The sequence below is a fragment of the Thermomyces lanuginosus genome (assembly GCF_041956635.1).
Source record: "Thermomyces lanuginosus strain ATCC 200065 unplaced genomic scaffold VTN49scaffold_22, whole genome shotgun sequence".
NCBI classification, from domain to species: Eukaryota; Fungi; Ascomycota; class Eurotiomycetes; order Eurotiales; family Trichocomaceae; genus Thermomyces; species Thermomyces lanuginosus.
The window spans coordinates 137,941-159,636 of record NW_027192356.1 but is presented as its reverse complement, the minus strand read 5'-3'; the positions used below and the strand labels follow the sequence as shown (position 1 = coordinate 159,636).

The following is a 21,696-nucleotide window of genomic DNA, read 5'->3' as shown; positions in this document are numbered from 1 at the left end:
CTCCGCTTTCGGAATCGGTGCGGGGATCTAAATCACGTGCTGGACCATGTGGCCGGGGTGTGCATTTCAAATCTCAAACGGACAGCAAACATTTCGAGGTTCCTCGAACATCTTCTAACCGACTCTGGGCATTATATTGACAATTCGATCACGACACATAAATGAAAGAGCCTCTACACGCGATTCCGGAGACCAGGAAAGACCAGTTGGCCCAAATTTGTCGTGGAATATTGGTTGGGTGGACGACTGAAAATGTCTTCTCGGGCGAGAGAATGCTATCACGCAATTCGATTTCCATTCACCGGAGGAGAGATCGGAGACTAGGTTGATTGAAAGCGACAGCAATGCAAGATCATAGTTATATACGGAGTATAACACGCTATTAATAGCCATGTGATGCTCTCTCACCACCCCCAGGGCGATCTCGAGAACAGAAATCCCAAATCAAATCAAATCACAGAGAATCCAAGTCGGAGATGCAAACCGAAACCTTTGAACACAAATTGGCACCAGACCTTTGTCTGGGCATGCTAGATTATGTATATGTCCATGTCATCACAATGAGCACAAAACACCCAAGAACCCCGAACCAGACGAATCAACCAAGGGTACTTCTAACCCAAAGAGCCCACGCAGACCCCATTGAAAGCCCCGATCCTGGTTTCAGCAATGGATGAACAACATCAGACAAAACCAAAGCTTCACATTCGCTGCGACATCATTCAGGGTCATTCGGCCATCGAAAAACCATGGCCGTTGGTTGTAGTTCGTGACAAATAAGAGCGAAGACGCCAAGTAATGCTGCTATCACCGGTCATGCAGGTTCTGCAGCTTGACCGCCGGCGAATCCGGTGGAGGGTCATTCGTAGTCGGCTGCATCAGAGACGCGGCCTGGAGGACGGCATGCGACGGGTCGGGTGGGCCCGTTCCAGATCGGCGTCGTCGTTCACGTTCTTCATGTCGTGGCCAAGAGAGCATGTTGCGCCTGTGGGTTCTGCTCCGGAGCCCAGCCATCCACCTAGGCGGTTGGTCCTCATAGGAAGGATCGGGGTTCAGCCAATAGCTACGGAAAACCGAGGTCATCGCGCGACCCAAGACACCCTGCCAGCCTTGACCCTCGGGGGTGTGAGGCTGGAACGGCTCCCGGTCCAGATCCGCATTGGTGACCAGCGACGCGTTGCGGCTATGTGTCGGCAGCTGATTGTAGCGCGGTTGCGAGTCATTCATCAGCTGTTGATGCAACGTCTCCCTCGCGAATGCGAACATGACCAGGACAAAGTAAAGGCGGATCGCCCAGAGTCCGCAGATCATAATGAGACTCTCCAAACTCTCAGGCTGATCTAGTCCGTTGCCGACGCTCGGCGAGGCGTCTGATTCCCCACCCGAGCCAGCAGGAGCATCGGCCGGACTCGCCGACATGGCACCCTCCTTTGCCGGCGACAGAACGTTCCCCGACACCTGGACAGACGAGACGTTGTACCTGGGATTGGAGAAGCCGGAGGTGTCCTCAATTGTGGACCCCGGCCCGGACGTCGGCGCATTGTGGTAGTGTTGCGACACGACCAAGAACCACGAGACGGCAAAAGCGGCTGTGTATGCAGCGTTGATGACAGTGTCGAAGAAGTAGAACCACGCCAAGGCCAAGCACTCCAACGGCGAGCGTTTCCGGATATGCGGAAATAGGAACACAGCCAGACCCAAGGCCAAAATCGAGTATATGTACATAGAGAGTTGCACGGGCGAGAGATGGTAGCCCGTGAAAAAGGCCAGGATGCCGTAGAGGCCGCTAATCTTGTTCAGGAGGAGGGAAAGGGTAATGAGCGAGGCCCCGGTTTGCAAACTCATAACATATATGAAACTCTACCCATTACTGGTCAGCAACTTGGTTCTCTTGTCTCCTCTTGGTGTGAGAATCTTCAACATACCCGAGGCCGCGGCATGCGGAAAATGCGACTGGGCCAACCCATGGTGAGCGGTTTGCGGCGATGGCGGTAGCCACCGCTAACGACCAGAAGGGAACGAAAGGAAAAGGAACGGAGTGGGAGCAACGAGAGCTCCCGAACCGCAGCTCCGCGGTAGTTATGTCGCCCCTGGAGGACGATTTATGGGAGGATTATTATGCTGTACGAACAGCGCTTACAGGATCTGTAAAGAGGCTTTTATCCGGGAGAGGCTGGAATAAAAGTCGGAACGCGCAGGCGATGGGGGTGTGCCAAGAGGGCCGCTTGCCCAGCATGACGAAGATCATTCCTCATTCAGAAGGTACGTCAGCCGGCACTTCCCAGCCACTTCCGCAACGTCGGACTTTGCACTCCGAGGTTCCGTTTCAGACTTTCAGTAATTTTGATGCCTGCTTCCTCCTCGTAGAGTTTCTAAGCTCCATGAACGAGTTTCAGGTGAGCGAAATATTGAACTGGCTCTGAAAATCTCTCGAGCTTCATTAAACCCTATCACATTGTCCCGTCTAACCCTTCAACCGAGGATGGCAGATCAAGCAGACTCCACTGCACAGGAGAAATACATAGTATGTCTCAGTCTTGGCGAAACCGATTCAATGCTTGCACAGATGGATGAAGAGAGTATTAGCTCGCCTCAATGAATGATCTTTGATATACGGAAAGTGAAGTGATGGAAGTCTATCAAGAACACGAAGCCGCCCAAGCAGAGCTGACGACGCGTACAGAGTACGTGTACTCTGGGCTGGGCCAGAGGCATCACAGGTCACAAGGTGGCACGTGCCCTTCGGCGACCATTGGCCCCATCAGGAAGGAATTGGGTGAACAGCTGAAGACGGAAACAGTCATGTCGGCAAGAAAGACGTAGCATTCCAAAGCGGCATCTCTAGACATGGGTAATCCAACATCATGTAAGGTATACATGCCCAAGAACGAAACACAGCTGCAAGAGAATCGGATCGACTATGGACAGAGAAGTAAATCATAGAGCACGGCCAAACTAGCAGGCGCAGGTATCGTTGCTTGTGGGTTGCGTCGGGGTAATGTTGTTGACATCGATCACTGCAGACAAGATCAGTAACCAGAACACCCGCCAGAAAGGCAATTGGCCAAACATACTCTGACTCTCGCCCCAGTTGGGCTCATTCTCAACGCCGGGGAGGGCCTGCGCTATCCGTCGGAAGAGCTGCTTCACGTTATGCCCGGCTTTGGCGCTCGTCTCGATGAACATCAGGCCATTCTTCTTGGCCTCTTCCTCGCCCTGTGCCGTCGTAACTTCCCGCTTATCATTAAGATCAGTCTTGTTACCGACAAGAACAATGATCACATCGTTCCCCCGCTCGCCGCGGACATCGTCGATCCATTTGCGGGTGTTCTGGAACGACTTGGCGTTGGAGATATCGTAAACAACGACAGCGACGCTCGAGTCGCGAATATACGAGGGAATCAACGAGCGGAAGCGCTCCTGTCCAGCGGTATCCCATAGTTGCAAGCGCACGGTGCGATCTTCAAGATACATCGTCTGTCCACCGGATCCCCGTCAGCCACGCACATCCAAGCAACGGCGTAGGGATGGTGTTATCGCCGGGCCTACTTTGGACAGGAAGTCGATGCCGATTGTGGCTTGGTAGGTGTTATCGAACGAATCGTACATGAACCGCGTGATGAGCGAGGTCTTGCCCACTAACACGGGGTATTAGTTGTCGCCTATACATATCTGAAATCCATTCCGCCACTCACCGCTCTGCTCGCCCAGGAACACCAGCCTTCAACAGATCAGTCGTGGTTCGACCGAGCAAAAAATAAGGACGAACGTACTTGTACTTCTTGAGGGGGTTCGAGTACGAACCCACGGCCGACTGCGACGCCATGAGGGCTTGAGGTGGCTCTTAACAACGTTCGGAAATCGTAAGGAATTGGGTCGTGGCACAAGGATTAATCGACGAGGGAGGGCAAATAGATCATATCACAATGCAAGAAACAACTAAGCGGCCATGCATCAACAGGGATATGAACCATCTCTCATGCGGAGAGGACAACCAACAGTAACAGGCTACCCTGATTAACGGCCAGCATGGGCGCACCAGCACCAGGGCTCACCGCCCGCCGAGGAGCTCGACTCATATTACCTAATCAAGTAAGTTTTTATTCCTAGATTGGTTTAGCCAAGCCACTGGAGCTGCTTTAGCTGAGAGCCTAATCCAACTCTGGAGTCTGCAATCCATGGTGGATTGGTGGTGCCGGCACAGGAAGAGCATCACCACCGCGAACTGCTGTCCTCTTAGAGCCAGTGTTTGTGCTCTTGTCCTCCTGAATCCCCTGATTCGTGACTTGATAGTTAAGGGCAGCCAGCCATGGGGCTGATATATCCCGCCGGCCTTGCGACCGCGGCTCTTGGGGTTGTCGGAGCTTGTGAGTGTTATGTTCCTTCGTCCGAATCGAGTCTGCGTTGACTGTGTCGTATAGACCTTCTCTTTCATGGCGAGGGTGAAGTGTTTAATGTGAGCTGCTGGACGTGATCCATTCCCGCGCGCGATGCTGACATTTGGTTCCCAGGTCGGGCAATTCCTTGAGACGGTGTCGCCGTACACATGGGCGAATATCGGAATAGCAGCATGCATTGGCTTGTCGGTGGCAGGTGCTGCATGGTATGGAAATAACACAATTGCGTTATTTCGACGGGCGCGGCTCTGACATGTATTGGAACCATCTAGGGGTATCTTTGTGACCGGGTCGTCGATTATCGGCGGTGGTGTCAAGGCCCCCCGGATCCGAACAAAGAACCTGATCTCGATTATCTTCTGCGAGGTCGTCGCTATCTACGGCGTCATCATGGCCATTGTGTACTCGGCCAAGCTGAACTCTGTCCCGATCGAGAACATTTACTCTGGCAGTAATTACTTCACTGGCTATGCTCTATTCTGGGGAGGTCTTACGGTTGGATTCTGTAACCTTATTTGCGGTATTTCCGTTGGCATCAATGGCAGTGGAGCTGCCCTGGCTGATGCGGCGGATGGGAGCCTGTTGGTAACCTCTCCCGATATAATCCGATGCTTACTGACGATGATTCCAGGTTTGTCCGGATTCTTGTCATTGAGATCTTCAGCTCGGTTCTGGGTCTCTTTGGTCTGATTGTTGGTCTCTTGATCGGTGGTCGTGCAGTGGACTTCAAATAGACGGCGACGGACGAAATGATGATGGGGCGCTGTCCAGCAGATGTATCATCTCGTGTCTATTCAGCATTTCATATGAACTGGGCGTATGGGTTGATCATTATGATGAAGATTTACGATACTATCAATGATTTGTGGCTGTACAGATGTCAATCCATTCCTCAAGAATTCTGTAGTTTTCACCACCCACTCTTGTACCGAGCCGGGACTGGTATGGAATAGCAACAGGACTGAGTTGTCATCAAATTGCTGACAACCATTCCAATATTCTTGGCCTTTCTTTAACCATCAATCCATCGTAAAACTTCACAATGTCAGGGCCTCCACTGACGACCGCCATCCTAGTTGTCTCGGACACCGCTTCGCGAGATCCCAAAACCGATGGTGTCGGCCCCGCCTTGACCGCCGTGTTTACCGATGACCAGAAACCAACTCGGCGTGACAAATGGGCCGCTCCAACGGTGAAGATCGTACCAGATGATGAAAGTCAAATTCAGCAAGCCATTCGGGAATGGACCGATGGCGAGAGCCCGTATAATCTCATCCTGACGTCTGGCGGGACTGGGTTTGCTGTCAGGGATCGCACACCAGAGGTGGGTAGATGAACCGACATCGCATTTAATATGGGACATGAAATGAGCCTTGCTGACAGCAAGCACAAGGCCGTTGAGCTGTTACTTGATCGCCATGCGCCGGGATTGGTGTAAGCATTCAATTACTCCTTGAGAGCGCCCACGCTGATTCAGCTTTTGTTGTTCTACGATAGGCATGGCATGCTTGCCGAGTCGTTAAAGGTAACGCCTTGTACGTGCGACTTCAGATTTTGTTCTAAAGCGACTCTGCTGATTTACGTCTAGTTGCCATGATGTCCCGCCCCGTCGCCGGGGTCCGGAACAAGTCCTTGATCCTGACCCTTCCCGGGTCCGTCAAGGGCGCCAAGGAGAATCTGGAGGCCGTCATTGACGTGCTGCCCCATGCATGCATACAGGCTGCAGGTGCGGATTCACGCGCCCTGCATGCAGGGGGCGTTAAGAAACTCGAGGCGGAAGCCGGCGTCGGGCCCAGAGGGGGGCATCATCATCACCATCATCACCATCATCATGGTGGCGGACATGTCGTTCCTAAGCCTCACACTAGACCTGAGGACCGGCCAGTGTCGAATGATCCCAGTGCAGGCCCTACAGGACGGCACCGCAAGTCTCCCTACCCGATGATCTCCGTAGATGAGGCGCTGGCGATCATCGAGCGAGAGACTCCATCTCCGGAGGTCGAGAAACTCCCGGTCAAAGAGGATCTTGTGGGCCGCGTCCTTGCGGAAGACGTCTACGCAAACGAAAGTGTGCCCGCGTACCGGGCGAGCATAGTGGACGGCTACGCAGTGATCGCGAAGGACACCCGACCGAACACAAAAGGTGTGTTCCCAGTAGCACACGTCTCACACGCAGAGCCATCATCTACTCCACTGCCTCCACTGAAGCCCGGAGAGATCGCTCGGGTCACAACGGGCGCGCCGCTGCCCCCCGATGCCAACGCCGTGGTTATGGTCGAGGACACGGTCGTAAAATCTACCACGGAAGACGGCAAGGAGGAAGCCACGGTGGAAATCCTTACAGATGACATCAAACCTGGCGAGAACGTGCGCGAACCCGGCAGCGACGTAACCAAGGGATCCAAGATCTTGAGCAAAGGTGACGTCCTCTCCGCTGTCGGTGGCGAGATCGGCCTGCTCGCGTCTACAGGCAACCAACAAGTCAACGTGTACTCCAAGCCAATCGTCGGCGTGCTGAGCACGGGCGACGAGCTCGTGCGGCACGACGACGGGCGGGTGCTAGCATACGGCCAAATCCGCGACTCGAACCGACCAGCGCTGATCTCGTGTCTGACAGCATGGGGTTTCGAGGCCGTCGACCTAGGAATTGTGTCCGACTCGTCAAAGGACCTCGAGACAATCCTCCGCGATGCCCTACGTGGTACCACCAGCCATCCCGCGGTCGACGTCATCGTCACCACCGGCGGCGTATCCATGGGCGAGCGCGACCTGCTGAAGCCGACCATCGAGCGACAGCTCGGCGGCACCATCCACTTTGGCCGCGTGGCGATGAAGCCTGGAAAACCGACGACGTTCGCCACAGTGCCTCTCAAGGATCCCCCAACCCAGCGGAACAAGGCGGTCATCTTCGCTTTGCCGGGGAATCCCGCATCGGCGCTTGTCACGATGCATCTCTTTGTTTTGCCGGCATTGCATAAGTTGATGGGCTTTAGCCATCCTGGAAGCAGCACGGATGATAAACCATCGCGAGGGTTGCCGCGGGTTAATGTCGAGCTGGCGCACTCCATCCCGCTGGACGCGAAGCGGACAGAGTATCATCGTGCTGTCGTGACAGTGTCAAGAGATGGCCGGCTAAGAGCATCCAGCACCGGGTTGGAGGGTGTCGGCCAGAGAAGCTCCCGCGTAGCGAGCATGGCAAAGGCAAACGCATTGCTTGTTATGCCACCGGGGGAGGGAAGTCTTCCAGAGGGGCAGCTTGTGGAGGCTTTGATGATGGGGCAAATTGTTCCTGGAAATTGATCCGATCTATATGCCTAGGCCAAGTCAAATTGCCCAAATGATACCGTAGTAGCGACCCCTGCGTCTATCGCCAATATTACACAAATTCTACACCCCTGCAGCACGATCATTTCCTCCAACCCTTCTTCTTCACCGCCCTCAACGCCATCAATGTCCCATGCTTATCCTGCCGCCGCGCAATCTCCACGACCACGAACCGTACAAAATCCGGCAGGATCCAGTAGCTACTATGCGCGCTCAGCATGTTGAGGTACTGGATGTTAAGCGGGCCACCGCCGCCAGAGATTGTCCAGTCGATCTGCCCGTTATCGTTGAGCAGGTACATGCGCTTCTCGGCGATTTCCTCGCGCGTGAAGTTGTGGGTTTCCAGCTCGACGGTTGATGGGAGTTGGGAGAGTGCGGACGTCGGGCGATCGTCGGGCTGTGTGTTGGTCGCGCTGGTACCCTTTATTGCCGTCCCCGGGTGGACGGTTGGACCGGGCGGGACGGTGCCGGTGGCTGGCCGGCTTGAGGCTGCGCTTACAGTTCCCGCGTTGCTGCGGGACCGGCGGAAGACGCTGCCGAAGGAGCTTAGAAGCGAGGTGCTTGAACTGGGTACGGCGGCGGGTTTGAGGCTCTCGGCGAGGTCCCTGTCGACGGCTGCGTTGAGGCGATATGCGATGGCTGTCCCCCGAATCAGCTAGGTGTTTCTTGGGGTCGATGGTCGTATTGTACTTACGGTCTGTGGTGTGTATAATATTATACAGATTATCCAGCGCCAGGCATCCATATGTGTTTGCCTCCCCAGCGATGCCCGGCGCAAGATCATCACCTTCATGTCCTGGCTTGTTCCTCCCTCGTCGCGGGAGCAGGTTTGCTAAATCCGGTTAGCCAACTGTACGATGATACAAGAACGTTGATTGGAGTCAAACCTCGATTTAGCAGTAAGAATAGCCCAACCGGACTCCCGCAGAAAAACACATTCTTTGAGTCAAATTCAAAGAACCGCTCCTCGATCTTTGGCGAGTCAATATCAATCTTCGGCAGCTTTGTCGGCTGCTTGCTAAGAATGTCCGTCGCCATGGCGCTCCCCAGCGAGTGCGCAATCAGGTGCACTCTCCCGTATTCCTGGAACCCTGGGTTGTTCTTGCACCACAGCCGATACACACGGTTAGCTTCCTTGACTACGGCGCGGATCATTTTCTCCTTGTGATGCGACAGATAGTAAGGAATATCCAGCATCACGTCGCTGATCAGCGTGCGGATCGCCGGGATTGTGTCGGGTGTGATGTCTTTGAGCGTAAACTTGTTTGTCGCAGGATCTTCCACATTGAGCGACTCTCCGTCCGCGTCCTCCAGCTCCAGTGTCGACCGCCAGTTGACCGGCAGCACCATGATCCCTCCGTGGTCCGGCCGGATATGCGGCCAGATTGCCTCGTTGTTAAGCTCCATGTTGACTGTGCGTCGAAACCCGTTGACGGCGTGCGTAAAGTGAAAGCTCTCCACCCGTTCCGACAGCTTCTGCCCGATGCCGTGGATGACGAGAACAAGGTCCGACGGCGTGGGCCGGGACTCTTCGATCGCGCATGCGTAGCAAATCTGTTGACCGCGCGATGTCCTTGCCTGCGGCCGCATTATATAGTGTCTCAGGTCAAGAGGCGTCTGCTTGGACGGATGCAGCTCATCCCATCTCTTTCGATCAAAGCCACGCACTACAGGGATCCCAATTTGCCTCCCTTTGCGAATTGAGCTGAGCGGCCGTCGGTTCTTCGACACGGAAGGGAGCAGACTAGGACGTAGAATCTGCGCCTCTTTTGCATTCACATAGATTACACTGCCCTTTTTGAATGGACGCAGAGAGTTGGCTTTTTCCGAGCCGCTGGCAGCTTCGTTTATATCAAAGGTTGGCTCACGCCAACTGGTTCCCGACTCATCACACTTGTCCGCCGTGCTGCCTAGCCTCGGGGGCAGCACAGGATCATCCATCCATAGCTTGTAGACCACTTTCATCTCGGCCTCTGCGCCATGCTCGACGCAGCTGTTCAGTTCGTCCTGCCACGTATCTGTCCACGCTCGCATGTACACATACCCACGCTCGAGCTCATTCGCAAGCTGCGGCTCTACAGGGAGCATAGTGTTTTTGTAGAACCAGGTGGCACGAAGCACGTCTGATATGTCATGTAGGGGACTCCAGTAGATTGGTTTCATCTACTTGGGTTAGATAGAGTCGCAGCCTGGCTGCAGGCAGCTTACCTTTAGCCCTGGGAATTCCACCAGATGGAGGCGAGACACCCCTACGGGGACCTTGTACCGCGCAGATTCTTCCTCGCCACCGGCAGTGCTGATTGTTTCGGATTGCTGGTCCCCATCTCGCGTCCTTGGCCGGCTTCCACTGGCCAACGGTGTCTGCGGCTCATCTTGGAAGTCTGCATCGGAGAAGTGCGCACTGTGCCGTTGGCTCTCCACGGCCGAAGACGATCTGGAGTGTCGCGAGGACACCCTCGCAAAGGGAGAGCCACTGATTCGGGTGGCCGACGTGGGTTCATGAAAGGAGTCGCGGCTCGCCCCTCCACTGTCATGACCGTCTTCCCCAAACTGAGATGGCGTGCTCCTTCCACTCAATTCCACCAAGCGACGTGCTGGGAGAGGCACTTCCTGCGTTCCAGAATCCGAGGGAGTCATCTCGACGGGCATGCTCGTTCGGCCCGTGCCCGGTCGGGCATCTTCACCGCCAGTTCTTCCAGCAGCGTTCTTGCCACGCTGCTGGGCTTCTTTCACCTCCTTTCCCAGCGCCCTCCATGCCGTTTCTAAGGCAATATTATCACGCGCAGAAAATGGCTGCGGCGACGAGAGAGCCTGCGCCGAAGATTTTTTCGTAGACGGTGTCGGCAGTGGCGTCAGTGGATCGTCGATGGGCAGGTTGGATGTATAGAAAAACTGGGCGTTGACGGGCGGCGGTGTGGGCGACGATTGTATAGCACGGAGGTCTTCCTCCGGCGGCTTTAGCAGACACGTCGGGCCGTATGTGTGAACGGGTCCAACCATGTTGGATGACGACTTGATTTGACCTTGGTTTTAGAGAGCTTGGTGTTGATCAATCATGGCATGGTGGATGACTTGATTCCACCAGGGCTGCACAAGCCTCGGTCATTTGCATTCAGATCGATCCGGTCTGGAAAGCATCGTCCTGCAGAGCAGGCACTCAACTTGCTGAAGACTGGTATGTGGACGGGAATATGATCGTTGCTGAACGTACCGTATTAAGCTTGAGTTTGTTTATCGTAGCCTGATAACCCTGCCGTCGATCTTGGCCGATGACGTCGGCTCCCGCCTTGTGTTGGTCTACCACTAGCCTACAACCCGCCGACAGGGATCTACGAGGGAAAGAGGAGGACGGAATCTTGAATTTTCGAATTTGAAACGAACTAGCTACGCCTCTGACCGGGCTGATGTACCAAACAAACCACATGACGACCGCACGCGCCAAAAACGCACAAAGACACTGGCCCTAGCTTCGATCGGTTAAAACCGAGAGCACATGGGCGCAAGGTCTAGTCAGAACAGAAATCACAATATCAGAAACACAACAATGTCAAACACGAAAACTCATAAAATCAAATCACAGTGATCCGTTCAGAGGCTCGTGGAAGCGCAGGCCGTAGTAGCGATAATCCTCGTCACTGGAATGAGCGCGAGTGTTATTGGGATCCTCGGCACGACGCTGGGCAATGATGTTGGTGACCTCGACCTGCAGCCTCTCGAAGGCGTACAGAGTGCCCGGAGACGCACCAAGCATTTCAAGAACGCGATGGAGATCGTGGAAGTGCTTGCGTACCACGCTGTCCGGGTAGCAAAAAGTGCGCACGCTCATCTCGGAACAAACAGCACGCCAACTCTCCATTGTCGACTTGAGCAAGAGATTGTTGATTCCGTACTCCCCCGGGAAACTCAAGGAATTGATGTGTGCATCGATCATCTCTCGCTGTGTGTTCTGGTCGAACTGAAATTCCGGGACCTGTGGGCGGTTCTTGGACCTCCAGAAGTTGGTAACCTTACGAATAAGGTCTGGGAACAAACGCCGTCTATGCAGCTGACTCAGCAGGAATCGGTTGGCCGTGGAGCAGACCATCAGCTCAATCTGGGAGTACAGCTTGGCCTGAACGTGAGGGTCAAGGGAGATGGCCAAGTTGGGCTTCATGATGATGCCCGGTGGCAGCTCAAAGCTGTCCTCATCCGCTCCAGCGGGCTTTGGTTCCTTGACCTGGGCGAATGGATGGATGATCAGCTGGGAGTTATCCACTAGGGCCGGTGTAGTACTCACCAGATCCTTGATTTTCTGACCCATTCTGGCCAGAGGGGTTCGACGCCACTTCTCAAGAGGAATTTCCTTTGAATCAGGTGTACGGCCAAGCACACCGCGCTCGCCAAAGAGCTTTCCGTTATTCTGGACGACCTCCCTCTTGGGGCTGTACGAGTAGAACTGAGGATCGGGCTCGTCTGTGGGAAATGCAGGAGGAGGATTGTGGAAAGAGGGAGGAAGAGGAGGAGAAGGAGAAGGGCTTTGTGCGTGATAGGGCACAGTCACTGTCTGCTCACCTAGGGAGGAATATTGTTCTTCCGAAGGGTTCACAGTGGCTTTCTGTTTGCAAGTGCACTCACAACAATGCTGCTGTTGCCCTGTTTGTTTAGTAACAAAGGTCTCACCCGGAGCCTGGGTGGCCTGCTCGGTCTGCTCCGGCGGCGTCATAGGCGCTGGCTTATACCAGCCCTGGTGCTGTCCACCAGAGTACCGCCTCGCCGGCAGCAACTCTCCGTGGTTCGAGTTGCTGTATACCGAGCTAGACCCAGATCCAGGCGCTGAATCCTGGATCTGTGCCGCTTCACGTGCCGTTGGACTACCGCACAAATCAGTAACGCCCTCCCCGAACAATAAGTGCACTTACTGAATGCACATGATAGGAACCTCACAGGAGGCACGGTTTTGGTCGTTGCTGACCAGTGTTGGCTTGCTCTCCTTGGTCCGGACTGGGATGTTCAAGGGCGGAGGGCAGAGGGAGTCCATATACCGGCGTGCCACCAGTCTGGACTCCTCGGACGACGCCTGCGACCTGGTCGGCGACACCTGATCCTGCCCTGCTCCGCCGCGTTCGATGATCTCCGGAGAAGGCAGCAGCGCACGCAGGGAAGGCCTGCTCACGGTGGCTCGCTCTCCGTGAGCCGTTCCTTGGGGCAGAGGAGGGAGCTCACGGTTCACGTCCACGGTCGGATGGCGACTCTGTTGTGTCTTTGGGGCTCCAGGAAGCCCCTTGGTCGGCTGCCTGGACGGCGTGGTGTGGTCAGTCATGGACTCTTACGATTGACGGCTCGCAAGGATTGAAACACGAACACCATCGGGATTCTTCAACGATTGCGATTACAAGAGGAAGAGAGAGTTAGAGAAGAGAAATTACTTGTTGTGATTTCTATATATGCTCTGCCGTTACGCGGGTGAGCTCCGCTTGCCCTGGCAGAATTCATCGCCGGGGACGACGTCGTTTACTTGTTGCTTTGAACGGTGCACATCTGTGAAGGTGAGTGTGAGAATCATCGCTAGGGCAGCAGTAGAGGTGTAGAAAAGCCAATTCTTGATGGAATTGGTGCTATCATGATGCTGACTACAGGCCATTTTACTAGTCGTGGCTTTACTGCTGTAGAATGTAGAGTGTAAAGAGAAAGTTGGGATGGTGTAGTGGATGGTGGTTGAGAAGAAGAAAAGGGAGGAGGCTGGGGATTCACAAAAGGAGGATCGTTTGTAAACATCGTAGTACACAAAGTCTCCTAACAATAGGAGCTTCTGTAGAGGTCATAACTTCCTGTAAGCCTACTCTGCAGCTATTCAGCCGCAGTCGTAAAGCCATCTGCCATCCGCAAGTGCTGCAGCTACGGCCAGGACAAAGTACACATCGATTGTCGCTTCACCCACAAACACCCTGCTCAATAGAACTCTGGCTCAGTCAATACAATTGAATCAAACAGGTCAATCACTCTTGTCACCATTTTCTATCAATCCTCATTCAGCGCCATAGCACGTAATTCCATAGAGTCAAGAACCCTAAGTCACGTGTTCTAGGCTAAAGCCGATTTCCCTAGCCGGCCGGTCATGTTCCAGCCAAGCCAGCTCATCCCCGCAGTTGATCTGCGCCTAGGTCCGAGCGAACGCCATGTCCGTGCTCTGATACTGCCGATTGGCGTATCCGACGCCTTTCAATAGGACACGTACGAGGGAATTCTGATTCTCTTGTGCGCCCACACAGCCATGTAGAGCGATAGGCACCCTTATCCACGCCCCTGGCTCAAGATACTTAAAGTATCTTGAGTCCGAGGCTGTGATACTTGGGGGAGATTGATTCTGAAAGAGCCCGAGAAAAAAAATGATGCATTACGACATCGTCATCGTCGGCGCAGGTCCTGCCGGACTGCTGCTCTCGCTCTGCCTGTCACGCTGGGGCTATCGCGTCAAGCACATTGACAATCGGCCGGTGCCCACGGCGACCGGTCGTGCCGATGGTATCCAGCCACGATCGACAGAAATCCTGCGCAACCTGGGCCTGAAGCGCGCGCTGATGGCGTATGAGCCGGCGCGGGTTTACGATGTCGCATTCTGGGATCCGAAACCCGGTGGTGGCATCCATAGAACTGGGAATTGGCCCAGCTGTCCGCGGTTCATTGACACGCGGTACCCGTTCACGATGTTGCTGCACCAGGGAAAAATCGAAAGGGTCTTTCTCGATGAGATCGCTCGGGCCGGGACGACCGTTGAGCGTCCGTGGACCATTATCGGGTTCCGGACTGATGGCGGTGATGAGGAGTACCCCGTCGAGGTGGAGCTCAAATGTCTTGATACGAACGTCGTTGAAAAGGTTCGAACAAAGTACCTCTTCAGCGCTGAAGGGTCGAAGAGTTCCATCCGGCAGCAATTGGGGATTGCCCTCCAGTACAAAGATCCAATTTCTTTCGTATGGGGTGTGATGGATGGTGTGGTGCGGACCGATTTCCCGGATATCAGGGTACGTTGTACCTCCCTATGTCTTCCACTTGGAAGAGTATCTTACGACTGCGTAGACAAAATGTACCATCCACTCCGAGAGTGGCTCTATAATGGTTATTCCGCGAGAGGACAATATGGTCCGCCTCTATGTGCAGCTTGCCTCATCAACGGACCCAGACTGGAACCCCCGCAAGACTGCTACCGTGGAGGAAGTACAAGCTGCAGCGAAGCGAATACTGCGACCATACACCATCGAATGGGATCGAGTAGAGTGGTATTCTGTGTATCCAATCGGACAGGGAATTGCCGAGAAGTACACCCTTGATCATCGGGTGTTTTTGGGCGGCGATGCCTGCCATACTCATAGTGTGCGTTATGATCCTAGATTTTTGATTCGATGATAGTGCTGACTTGTGCAGCCCAAGGCTGGCCAAGGTATGAATACAGCATTCCACGACTCACTCAATCTCGCGTGGAAAATTCACGCAGTCGAGAGCGGCTTTGCGCAGCGGTCGATCCTGGAAACATACGAGTCGGAGCGCAAGCAGATTGCGGAGAATTTGCTGGCCTTTGACAACAAGTACGCTACACTCTTTTCTCAGCGTCCCCCGTCAGCAAAGGAGGTTGGCAGGGCCAGTTCGATCACAGCCAACTCCGATCATGAGGATGAGTTCGTCAAGACATTTAAATCAGCCTGCGAGTTTACCAGCGGATACGGGGTCATTTACGGGCCCAACGTGCTCAACTGGAGTCTCTCGCACCCAGCGACTTCGCCGCTGTTCGACATCCCTGGAGCCAAGCTACAAATCGGACGCGCGTTTCCCCCAACAACCGTGACCCGGCTCTCCGACGCCAACATTGTACATCTGGAACAAGAGGTTCCAGTCAATGGCGCCTTCCGCATTTTCATCTTTGCGGGACATCCGACCAAGAACCGGAAGGCAGTTGAAGATCTTGCCAACAGCCTCGAAAAGAAACGTTCATTCCTTTCAGTGTATCGTCGGGAGGACATGGCTCAGATATCGCCCTTTGAGCGGCATAACCCTCATTCGCGGCTATTTACGCTGAACGTGATCTACGCGTCAGAAAAGAATGGCGTAAATCTGCAGCAGGTCCCTCGAATTCTCCGGGATTACTACCATCATATCTACGCGGATGATATTCCAGATATCCGGGTTCCCCAAGCGCGGTTTGCCGTGCATGAGAAGCTTGGCTTGGATGTGGAAAAAGGTGGTGTTGTGGTTGTGCGGCCAGATGGCCATGTTGCTTGTACGGTGCGGCTCGTCGAGGGCAGCGGCACGGTCGATGCGTTGAATGGATATATCTCTGCGTTTTCGACGCAGCCGTTGGGGCAGATACCTCGAGGACATTTGTAGAAAATTTTTAGACTGTCTAGTGAAAGAGCAATGTACAAACAGTTCTTGACACAATTGTCCTCATTTTCTACTCCGCATAGTAGAGCCTCGTAGAAGAATATCGATCCCACTTTTCGACATCAGGGATCAGCCTTCAAACCCCGCCGAAAGTTCCGTTCTTGGTTCAACCCCGCGACTTCGACAAAAGCCGTACATCCATCGCTCACGACAAACTCGTCGAATAAAACTCTGCCAAAATGCTGTCCCTAGTTCTGTCTGCCGAGCTCCAAGGGTACGCACCGCTCGTCCCCTCTTCCATTCAATGAGAGCTAATACCCCACGCAAGCGTTACGGATCTCCGGCCCAAAGACACCGCGGAAGACCCATACTACTACACATTCAAGGTGCAATGCAGCAGCTGTCGCGAAACACACCCTAACTGGGTGAGCTTTACACGATTTGTACGGTACCTTTATTTATCACTCTATATCGGTGGGCGGAGCTGATACAGCTCGACAATTTTTTACAGGACAGCCGAGAAATCCCCGGCAGTCGCGGCGAGGCCAATTTTGTCTGGAAATGCAAGCTATGTGGTGTATGTTCGGACCTCCTCTCAGCATCCCTTTCAAGACACTTGCTTATCTGTTGATGGGGGGCTCTTGCAGAGAACGCATACTGCCAATATCACGGCGGGGCCGCATACCTACGTCGCGGATAATGACGATAAAGTGCAGAAGATCATTGAATTGGAGTGCCGTGGGCTCGAGTTCACGGAATTTAAGCCGGAGGTGAGTCAGTCGGTGATATTCCTAGTTAGAGACTGCGTCGCCATGCTGAGATGTCGAAGGGTGAATGGGAAGCCAAAGGCGTCGAGAGTAACACGGCGTTCACCAGCATCGACTTGACGGAGGGGGAATGGTATGATTACGATGAGAAGGCGGGCGAGGAAGTGAGTATCAAGGACGTTAGCTGGGAGATTCGGAATGTCAAATAGGCGCCATCTCTAGCATCGTCGTAGTGTATTTGTAGGAACATTGAGTTCATAACAGCATCTGCTTCTGGAACCTGCAAAGGCGGCAGTATTTGAAAGCGGTGTAGAATTTTTCCCTCTCATTGGCTCATAGACCTTGAACCGGTACACGCCTCCAAACTGGTCTCGCAAAGATCCTTAAGCATTGAAATCCAGCGACAGACCTTCAGAGCTGGTCATTGATTTTCATTCAGCGGGGATATTCCCTACTAACGACGAGCCTCTGTCTCGTTCCTTTCGTGTCGGAGGCGGTGGGACGTGTTCGTCCGTCCATCGGCAGTGTTGAAGAAATTGAGCTGGATCGCAGCTGCTCGCCGCCATGAGTGTACGACTTCCCATAAATCTTGCTCTGATTGTTCCGAGTTAAATTCTGACATTTTTATCGCAGTTTCAACCGGTGAACCCGCGGCCTTTCCTCCAAGCCCGGTATGTTGATATTTTACCCGATGTCAAGACGACCGACAACTGCTGACGCAGCGCGCAACAGGGTCGGCAAAGAAGTCATCATCCGGTTAAAATGGGGCCAGACCGAGTACCGCGGTAAGCTCGAGAGCATTGACTCGTACATGAATGTGCTCCTGCGCGACACGGAGGAGTTTATCGACGGGAAGAATACGGGGACATTGGGCTTGGTGTTGATCAGGTTTGACTCCAATCTTACACATTTTACGGGATTCAACAAGGCTGATGGTTCGCCTAGATGTAATAATGTCCTCTGGATGGCCAGCGCGGATGGAGTCGAGATGATAGACTTGGGGCTGAAGTGAAGTGATGTGATTGTGTGCATAATGATGTTTGCCTGATACCATTTCTCGTTTTTGCCTCAATGCGATGATCGGGATCAGATCGCTCTGGATGTATCATCTAAGCACGGAGTACGACTGGGATCCTGGAGTGGCGTTTATTGACGGTGCTCGTGACTGTGACTTGATAAGTTGATCCCTCAAGAGCCTCAAAGAATAGACCTGCGCAAAGAAGGCAAAGCCAACCACTTTGGTCCATCTATTCGATCTATCAAATGAGCCTAGTAGATCATTGCCCGCCCCTGCACCATGACGTCGAATCAAGGTCGGGTGGTGGTGGCTAAGGGTACAGCTCCGCGTCGACCAATTTCGAGCTCTGGTGCTCAAGCCCTCATGAACGGAGCGCAGGGATCGACCTTTTGGAGGGGGGGCTGATCATTGCAGCCAGCCGGGATGGACTGGAACGGCCCAGCGCGAGGAAAGTTTCCTTTGGGGGCCCCCCAATCACGGTGGATGTGAGAGCTCTGGTACCTGTTCGATTGGATCCGTGGCAAAACCCGCCCATCCCAATTCGGCTTAGTCGCTCATCACCGGTCGTCACATGTTTCATTCTCCGCTTTCCCGTCTCCGCAAAAAAGGCTTAAGACCATCATCCAAGACATCCCTGAACCAGAGCGAGAGGAAATTAAAAACTTTGAAATCTGGCAAAGGGCAAAATCATCAAAACCCTCTCCTTTCCCAACGCCCGTTCTCAAAGGGCGATTTCAATATCACTTTCTGGAGTCAAGATCGAATCCTTCGACAAGCCTGCTTCTATTATCGGATCAGGTTAAATTTAGCACGGGGCCAAAAAGGCTTGTCTCGAACTTTGGACAGATTGATAAATTCCTCACCACGTCTGTGCACCACCGCTCTGTTCACTCGAAAATATGGATTTTTATTTGCATTGAAACATGAACTTGAGGAATCCGACTAACCGTCCGCAGTACGACGACGAGCAAGAAAGCCTCCATCATGCCATCCAAATTCACCGAACTCCTCCTCCCCGACGACGACGGCAGCAACCCGCCTATCTTGTCAGATGCCTTGGACGTCAAGCTCGAGGACGTTCTCGCCCATCATGAAGCAGTGGTGCAACGGTCGCGATCATCTACTCAGTCTTCCAGCACGGCGACCGCAGCAGCGTCATCGGATGAAAGTCTTCCTTCGTCGCAATCTTCGTCGTCCTCGGCGCATTCTCCTTCATCGCCGTCGTCGTCATCTCGATTACGGATTCTGCGCATCTTCTCATTTTAATGATTCTCGTCGATTGATTCGGCGTTATTACCATCCATGACGACTACTATGGTGATGATTGAGATGATTAATGGCCATTGCTTTTGAGGAATCAGATCGGGGTTACGGGATCATTAATATTCATGCTTGTTGGCTGGCGTCCGTTCGATACCCGATGTATTACGCATGTTCTATGTTGAGACCTATCCGTGCATGTACACGAGCAAGGAGCTAGACTCCGAACCTTCTCTGGATGATGTTGAAATCGATCCTGAATCAAAATTGCTTGTCTCAAAACTTTCCCGAGGTAATCAGGAACAACCGGAAGGGAGGCCAGGGGGGTCCCGGAAGGTGGGGCACAACCCACACTCCTCAAGCCCAGAGAAGATAACGATTTAACTGCCTGAGGCATCAAGACGCGCCAACCGTTCTCAACGTCATTACTACGAGTAGGACCCCTCTAAAATCATTGCAGCAATCAACAAACACAAAGGAGAAAATGTCCGCCGATCACCAACCCACAGAATTCGAACGGCAGCGCGAGCTGCTCATTCGGGAGATTGCCTTGGTTCGTGCCCTTCCCTCCCATCACTTTCTTTTTACTCTTGACCGTAATAAGTTCTAAACGAGAATTGAATCAATTGCAGGGAATGGAAAATGTCCTCCAAAACATCAACCGATTAAATCGAAACCTTGAAAGCATAATCGCTGTATGAAATCTACCCTCGGACATCCGCGTCAATCGAAATTTTCTTGGCTGATGAGATTGGGAATAATAATCAGGTCGGGAACGAATTTTCTTCCGTCGAAGCATTATGGTCGCAATTTGAGAACTTTATGGGTCCTGCTGCACGGCCGGAGCAAAGTGAGAATGATGATGAGAATCAGGATAATGATGAGAATGGGAGTGAGGAGGGAAAATGAGTTGACGAGGCCGCTCCGCGTAATGACCATGTCTACGACAAGTCTCTACTAGATTAGATGATGATATGATACCCTTTTTTTTGGACGTTTTCATATTTTCATTTCGTGTTGATAGAAAAGGAGGTTGAATGGTTGAACCGATACGGAGTTGGTGACACGCCCAAACGCCCGCCATGCTCATGCCAGAGGGAAAGGGAAAAGTAAACCCAGTCTCGATCATCAAGAAACAAAGGAAAAAAAAAAAACAGACCATAACAGACCATAACAGCATCAGTCAAGGACAACCAGTCGTTGAGCCTCATTAGTCCATCCTCATGTCCCAGTCGTAACAATCATTCCGTCCGCATAGAGCCATAGACATGAACCGTAGACACATGTGCAAAGAAAAGAAGAAACGGGAAAGTTTTTGTCGACCAGCAGCCAGGCAGTCGACCTGAAAAACGAACGAATTGGGAAAGGGAAAAGTAAGGCCGTTACAGAATCTTGCAGCTGCGTTTCTTGATCTTCCGGCCTCCGCCGCTCTTCCCGCGCCCGGACCATGACGCTTCTTCTTCCTCGACGCCGACAGCAGTGTTGACGGCCAGCTCGAAGACCTCGTCAACACCACGCATTTCCTTGCTGCTGCACTCGACGTAGGCGGCACCCATGCGCTGCGCCACGGCCTGGCCTTGCTCTGGCGTCACGGGGGTCAGGCCCTGTGTGCGGAGAAGCTCAATGCAGGTGCGTTTGGTGCGCAGGTCGGATTTGAGGCCGACTAGGATCATGGGCGTCATGGGGCAGAAGTGGAGGACTTCCGGGTACCACTGCAACACGTTTTAGTCGCTGCTGTGACGCATCCCAGAGATTGATTGCTGTTTACCTTGTCCATTACGTTCTCCAGGGAGGCCGGGCAGTCAATGGCAAAACAGATCAACAGCAGATCTGTTTCGGGGTAAGAAAGCGGACGTAGCCGGTCGTACTCTTCCTGGCCGGCGGTATCCCACAGCGCTAGCTCGACCGTCTTGCCCGTCGGCCCATGAATAGTCTGAGTAATGTAATTCTCAAACACCGTTGGCACATATTTCTGTTCGTGGTCAATCATTGTTTCAACCCCCCAGGCAAGAGGAGAACTACCTCCGGAAAATATCCCTGCGTGTAGCTGATCAACAAACACGTCTTGCCGCATCCACCATCGCCCACCACGACAAACTTCTTCGAGTACGCCGGAGGTTGGGTAATGTTGGTCGCCTGCGACAACCTCCCCGTCGACACGCTACTCGTGTTGGTGCTGACGGTACCATTGCTGCTTTGGCTGGCCCGCACACTCTGACTGCGGCCGCGGGACCCGCGCGATGAGTACCCGTAAGCCGATGAGGGTCGCTCGTCATAAAGCACAGAGTGTCGCCGATAAGGTTGTTCCTCGTATCCGACGGCCGCCATGATGGAACCACTCTTGCTCACCTCGATTCAATCGTATATGTAAACAGTCGTCTGATTATTGAGTATTGAGACAACACACAAAGAACAGAGTGAGTTGAAACGAAAGAAGATGTGCCAACTCAGCAATTTAATGTCCGCTTGTTGGTTTATTATCTGGATCGATGGATCGGTGATGACGCCGTAGGGCTGTGTTTATCGATTGCGCTGCCATGGCAACGGCCGATCAATCTGATCCACACCGGCCACG

General features: G+C 53.4%; 15 protein-coding genes across 15 annotated transcripts; 9 read left to right on the top strand and 6 right to left on the bottom strand.

Moving 5' to 3' along the window:
* Positions 1 to 476: 476 nt before the first annotated feature.
* Positions 477 to 677, top strand: VTN49DRAFT_976 (uncharacterized protein; the record flags this gene model as incomplete). Its single annotated transcript, XM_069416656.1, has 1 exon — positions 477 to 677. One exon carries the CDS (start codon positions 477 to 479, stop codon positions 675 to 677), a length of 201 nt encoding a protein of 66 aa, XP_069270016.1.
* Positions 678 to 807: 130 nt separating this feature from the next.
* VTN49DRAFT_975 (uncharacterized protein) lies at positions 808 to 1,967 on the bottom strand (the record flags this gene model as incomplete). The annotated part of the gene is made up of 2 exons (XM_069416655.1): positions 808 to 1,860; positions 1,926 to 1,967. 2 exons carry the CDS (start codon positions 1,965 to 1,967, stop codon positions 808 to 810), a joined length of 1,095 nt encoding a protein of 364 aa, XP_069270015.1.
* Positions 1,968 to 1,985: 18 nt separating this feature from the next.
* Positions 1,986 to 2,943, top strand: VTN49DRAFT_974 (uncharacterized protein; the record flags this gene model as incomplete). The annotated part of the gene is made up of 2 exons (XM_069416654.1): positions 1,986 to 2,123; positions 2,824 to 2,943. The coding sequence occupies 2 exons, from the start codon at positions 1,986 to 1,988 to the stop codon at positions 2,941 to 2,943; spliced, it is 258 nt and encodes an 85-aa protein (XP_069270014.1).
* Positions 2,944 to 2,955: 12 nt separating this feature from the next.
* On the bottom strand, positions 2,956 to 3,826 carry VTN49DRAFT_973 (uncharacterized protein; the record flags this gene model as incomplete). The annotated part of the gene is made up of 5 exons (XM_069416653.1): positions 2,956 to 3,017; positions 3,075 to 3,477; positions 3,550 to 3,638; positions 3,696 to 3,721; positions 3,774 to 3,826. The coding sequence occupies 5 exons, from the start codon at positions 3,824 to 3,826 to the stop codon at positions 2,956 to 2,958; spliced, it is 633 nt and encodes a 210-aa protein (XP_069270013.1).
* A 483-nt stretch (positions 3,827 to 4,309) lies between these two features.
* VTN49DRAFT_972 (uncharacterized protein) lies at positions 4,310 to 5,131 on the top strand (the record flags this gene model as incomplete). Its single annotated transcript, XM_069416652.1, has 5 exons — positions 4,310 to 4,367; positions 4,422 to 4,456; positions 4,512 to 4,603; positions 4,670 to 4,978; positions 5,029 to 5,131. The coding sequence occupies 5 exons, from the start codon at positions 4,310 to 4,312 to the stop codon at positions 5,129 to 5,131; spliced, it is 597 nt and encodes a 198-aa protein (XP_069270012.1).
* A 308-nt stretch (positions 5,132 to 5,439) lies between these two features.
* On the top strand, positions 5,440 to 7,697 carry VTN49DRAFT_971 (uncharacterized protein; the record flags this gene model as incomplete). The annotated part of the gene is made up of 4 exons (XM_069416651.1): positions 5,440 to 5,721; positions 5,791 to 5,831; positions 5,895 to 5,932; positions 5,986 to 7,697. The coding sequence occupies 4 exons, from the start codon at positions 5,440 to 5,442 to the stop codon at positions 7,695 to 7,697; spliced, it is 2,073 nt and encodes a 690-aa protein (XP_069270011.1).
* Positions 7,698 to 7,803: 106 nt separating this feature from the next.
* On the bottom strand, positions 7,804 to 10,721 carry VTN49DRAFT_970 (uncharacterized protein; the record flags this gene model as incomplete). Its single annotated transcript, XM_069416650.1, has 4 exons — positions 7,804 to 8,360; positions 8,416 to 8,553; positions 8,609 to 9,884; positions 9,930 to 10,721. 4 exons carry the CDS (start codon positions 10,719 to 10,721, stop codon positions 7,804 to 7,806), a joined length of 2,763 nt encoding a protein of 920 aa, XP_069270010.1.
* A 574-nt stretch (positions 10,722 to 11,295) lies between these two features.
* On the bottom strand, positions 11,296 to 13,020 carry VTN49DRAFT_969 (uncharacterized protein; the record flags this gene model as incomplete). The annotated part of the gene is made up of 2 exons (XM_069416648.1): positions 11,296 to 12,571; positions 12,620 to 13,020. The coding sequence occupies 2 exons, from the start codon at positions 13,018 to 13,020 to the stop codon at positions 11,296 to 11,298; spliced, it is 1,677 nt and encodes a 558-aa protein (XP_069270009.1).
* Positions 13,021 to 14,086: 1,066 nt separating this feature from the next.
* Positions 14,087 to 16,079, top strand: VTN49DRAFT_968 (uncharacterized protein; the record flags this gene model as incomplete). Its single annotated transcript, XM_069416647.1, has 3 exons — positions 14,087 to 14,722; positions 14,778 to 15,071; positions 15,123 to 16,079. The coding sequence occupies 3 exons, from the start codon at positions 14,087 to 14,089 to the stop codon at positions 16,077 to 16,079; spliced, it is 1,887 nt and encodes a 628-aa protein (XP_069270008.1).
* A 236-nt stretch (positions 16,080 to 16,315) lies between these two features.
* On the top strand, positions 16,316 to 17,052 carry VTN49DRAFT_967 (uncharacterized protein; the record flags this gene model as incomplete). Its single annotated transcript, XM_069416646.1, has 5 exons — positions 16,316 to 16,350; positions 16,405 to 16,519; positions 16,588 to 16,653; positions 16,724 to 16,846; positions 16,906 to 17,052. The coding sequence occupies 5 exons, from the start codon at positions 16,316 to 16,318 to the stop codon at positions 17,050 to 17,052; spliced, it is 486 nt and encodes a 161-aa protein (XP_069270007.1).
* Positions 17,053 to 17,407: 355 nt separating this feature from the next.
* Positions 17,408 to 17,855, top strand: VTN49DRAFT_966 (uncharacterized protein; the record flags this gene model as incomplete). Its single annotated transcript, XM_069416645.1, has 4 exons — positions 17,408 to 17,413; positions 17,477 to 17,514; positions 17,576 to 17,731; positions 17,789 to 17,855. The coding sequence occupies 4 exons, from the start codon at positions 17,408 to 17,410 to the stop codon at positions 17,853 to 17,855; spliced, it is 267 nt and encodes an 88-aa protein (XP_069270006.1).
* A 990-nt stretch (positions 17,856 to 18,845) lies between these two features.
* On the top strand, positions 18,846 to 19,127 carry VTN49DRAFT_965 (uncharacterized protein; the record flags this gene model as incomplete). Its single annotated transcript, XM_069416644.1, has 1 exon — positions 18,846 to 19,127. One exon carries the CDS (start codon positions 18,846 to 18,848, stop codon positions 19,125 to 19,127), a length of 282 nt encoding a protein of 93 aa, XP_069270005.1.
* Positions 19,128 to 19,218: 91 nt separating this feature from the next.
* Positions 19,219 to 19,518, bottom strand: VTN49DRAFT_964 (uncharacterized protein; the record flags this gene model as incomplete). The annotated part of the gene is made up of 1 exon (XM_069416643.1): positions 19,219 to 19,518. The coding sequence occupies one exon, from the start codon at positions 19,516 to 19,518 to the stop codon at positions 19,219 to 19,221; it is 300 nt and encodes a 99-aa protein (XP_069270004.1).
* Positions 19,519 to 19,605: 87 nt separating this feature from the next.
* Positions 19,606 to 20,030, top strand: VTN49DRAFT_963 (uncharacterized protein; the record flags this gene model as incomplete). Its single annotated transcript, XM_069416642.1, has 3 exons — positions 19,606 to 19,674; positions 19,754 to 19,816; positions 19,890 to 20,030. 3 exons carry the CDS (start codon positions 19,606 to 19,608, stop codon positions 20,028 to 20,030), a joined length of 273 nt encoding a protein of 90 aa, XP_069270003.1.
* Positions 20,031 to 20,503: 473 nt separating this feature from the next.
* Positions 20,504 to 21,449, bottom strand: VTN49DRAFT_962 (uncharacterized protein; the record flags this gene model as incomplete). The annotated part of the gene is made up of 3 exons (XM_069416641.1): positions 20,504 to 20,833; positions 20,890 to 21,093; positions 21,144 to 21,449. The coding sequence occupies 3 exons, from the start codon at positions 21,447 to 21,449 to the stop codon at positions 20,504 to 20,506; spliced, it is 840 nt and encodes a 279-aa protein (XP_069270002.1).
* Between the last annotated feature and the right edge of the window lie 247 nt (positions 21,450 to 21,696).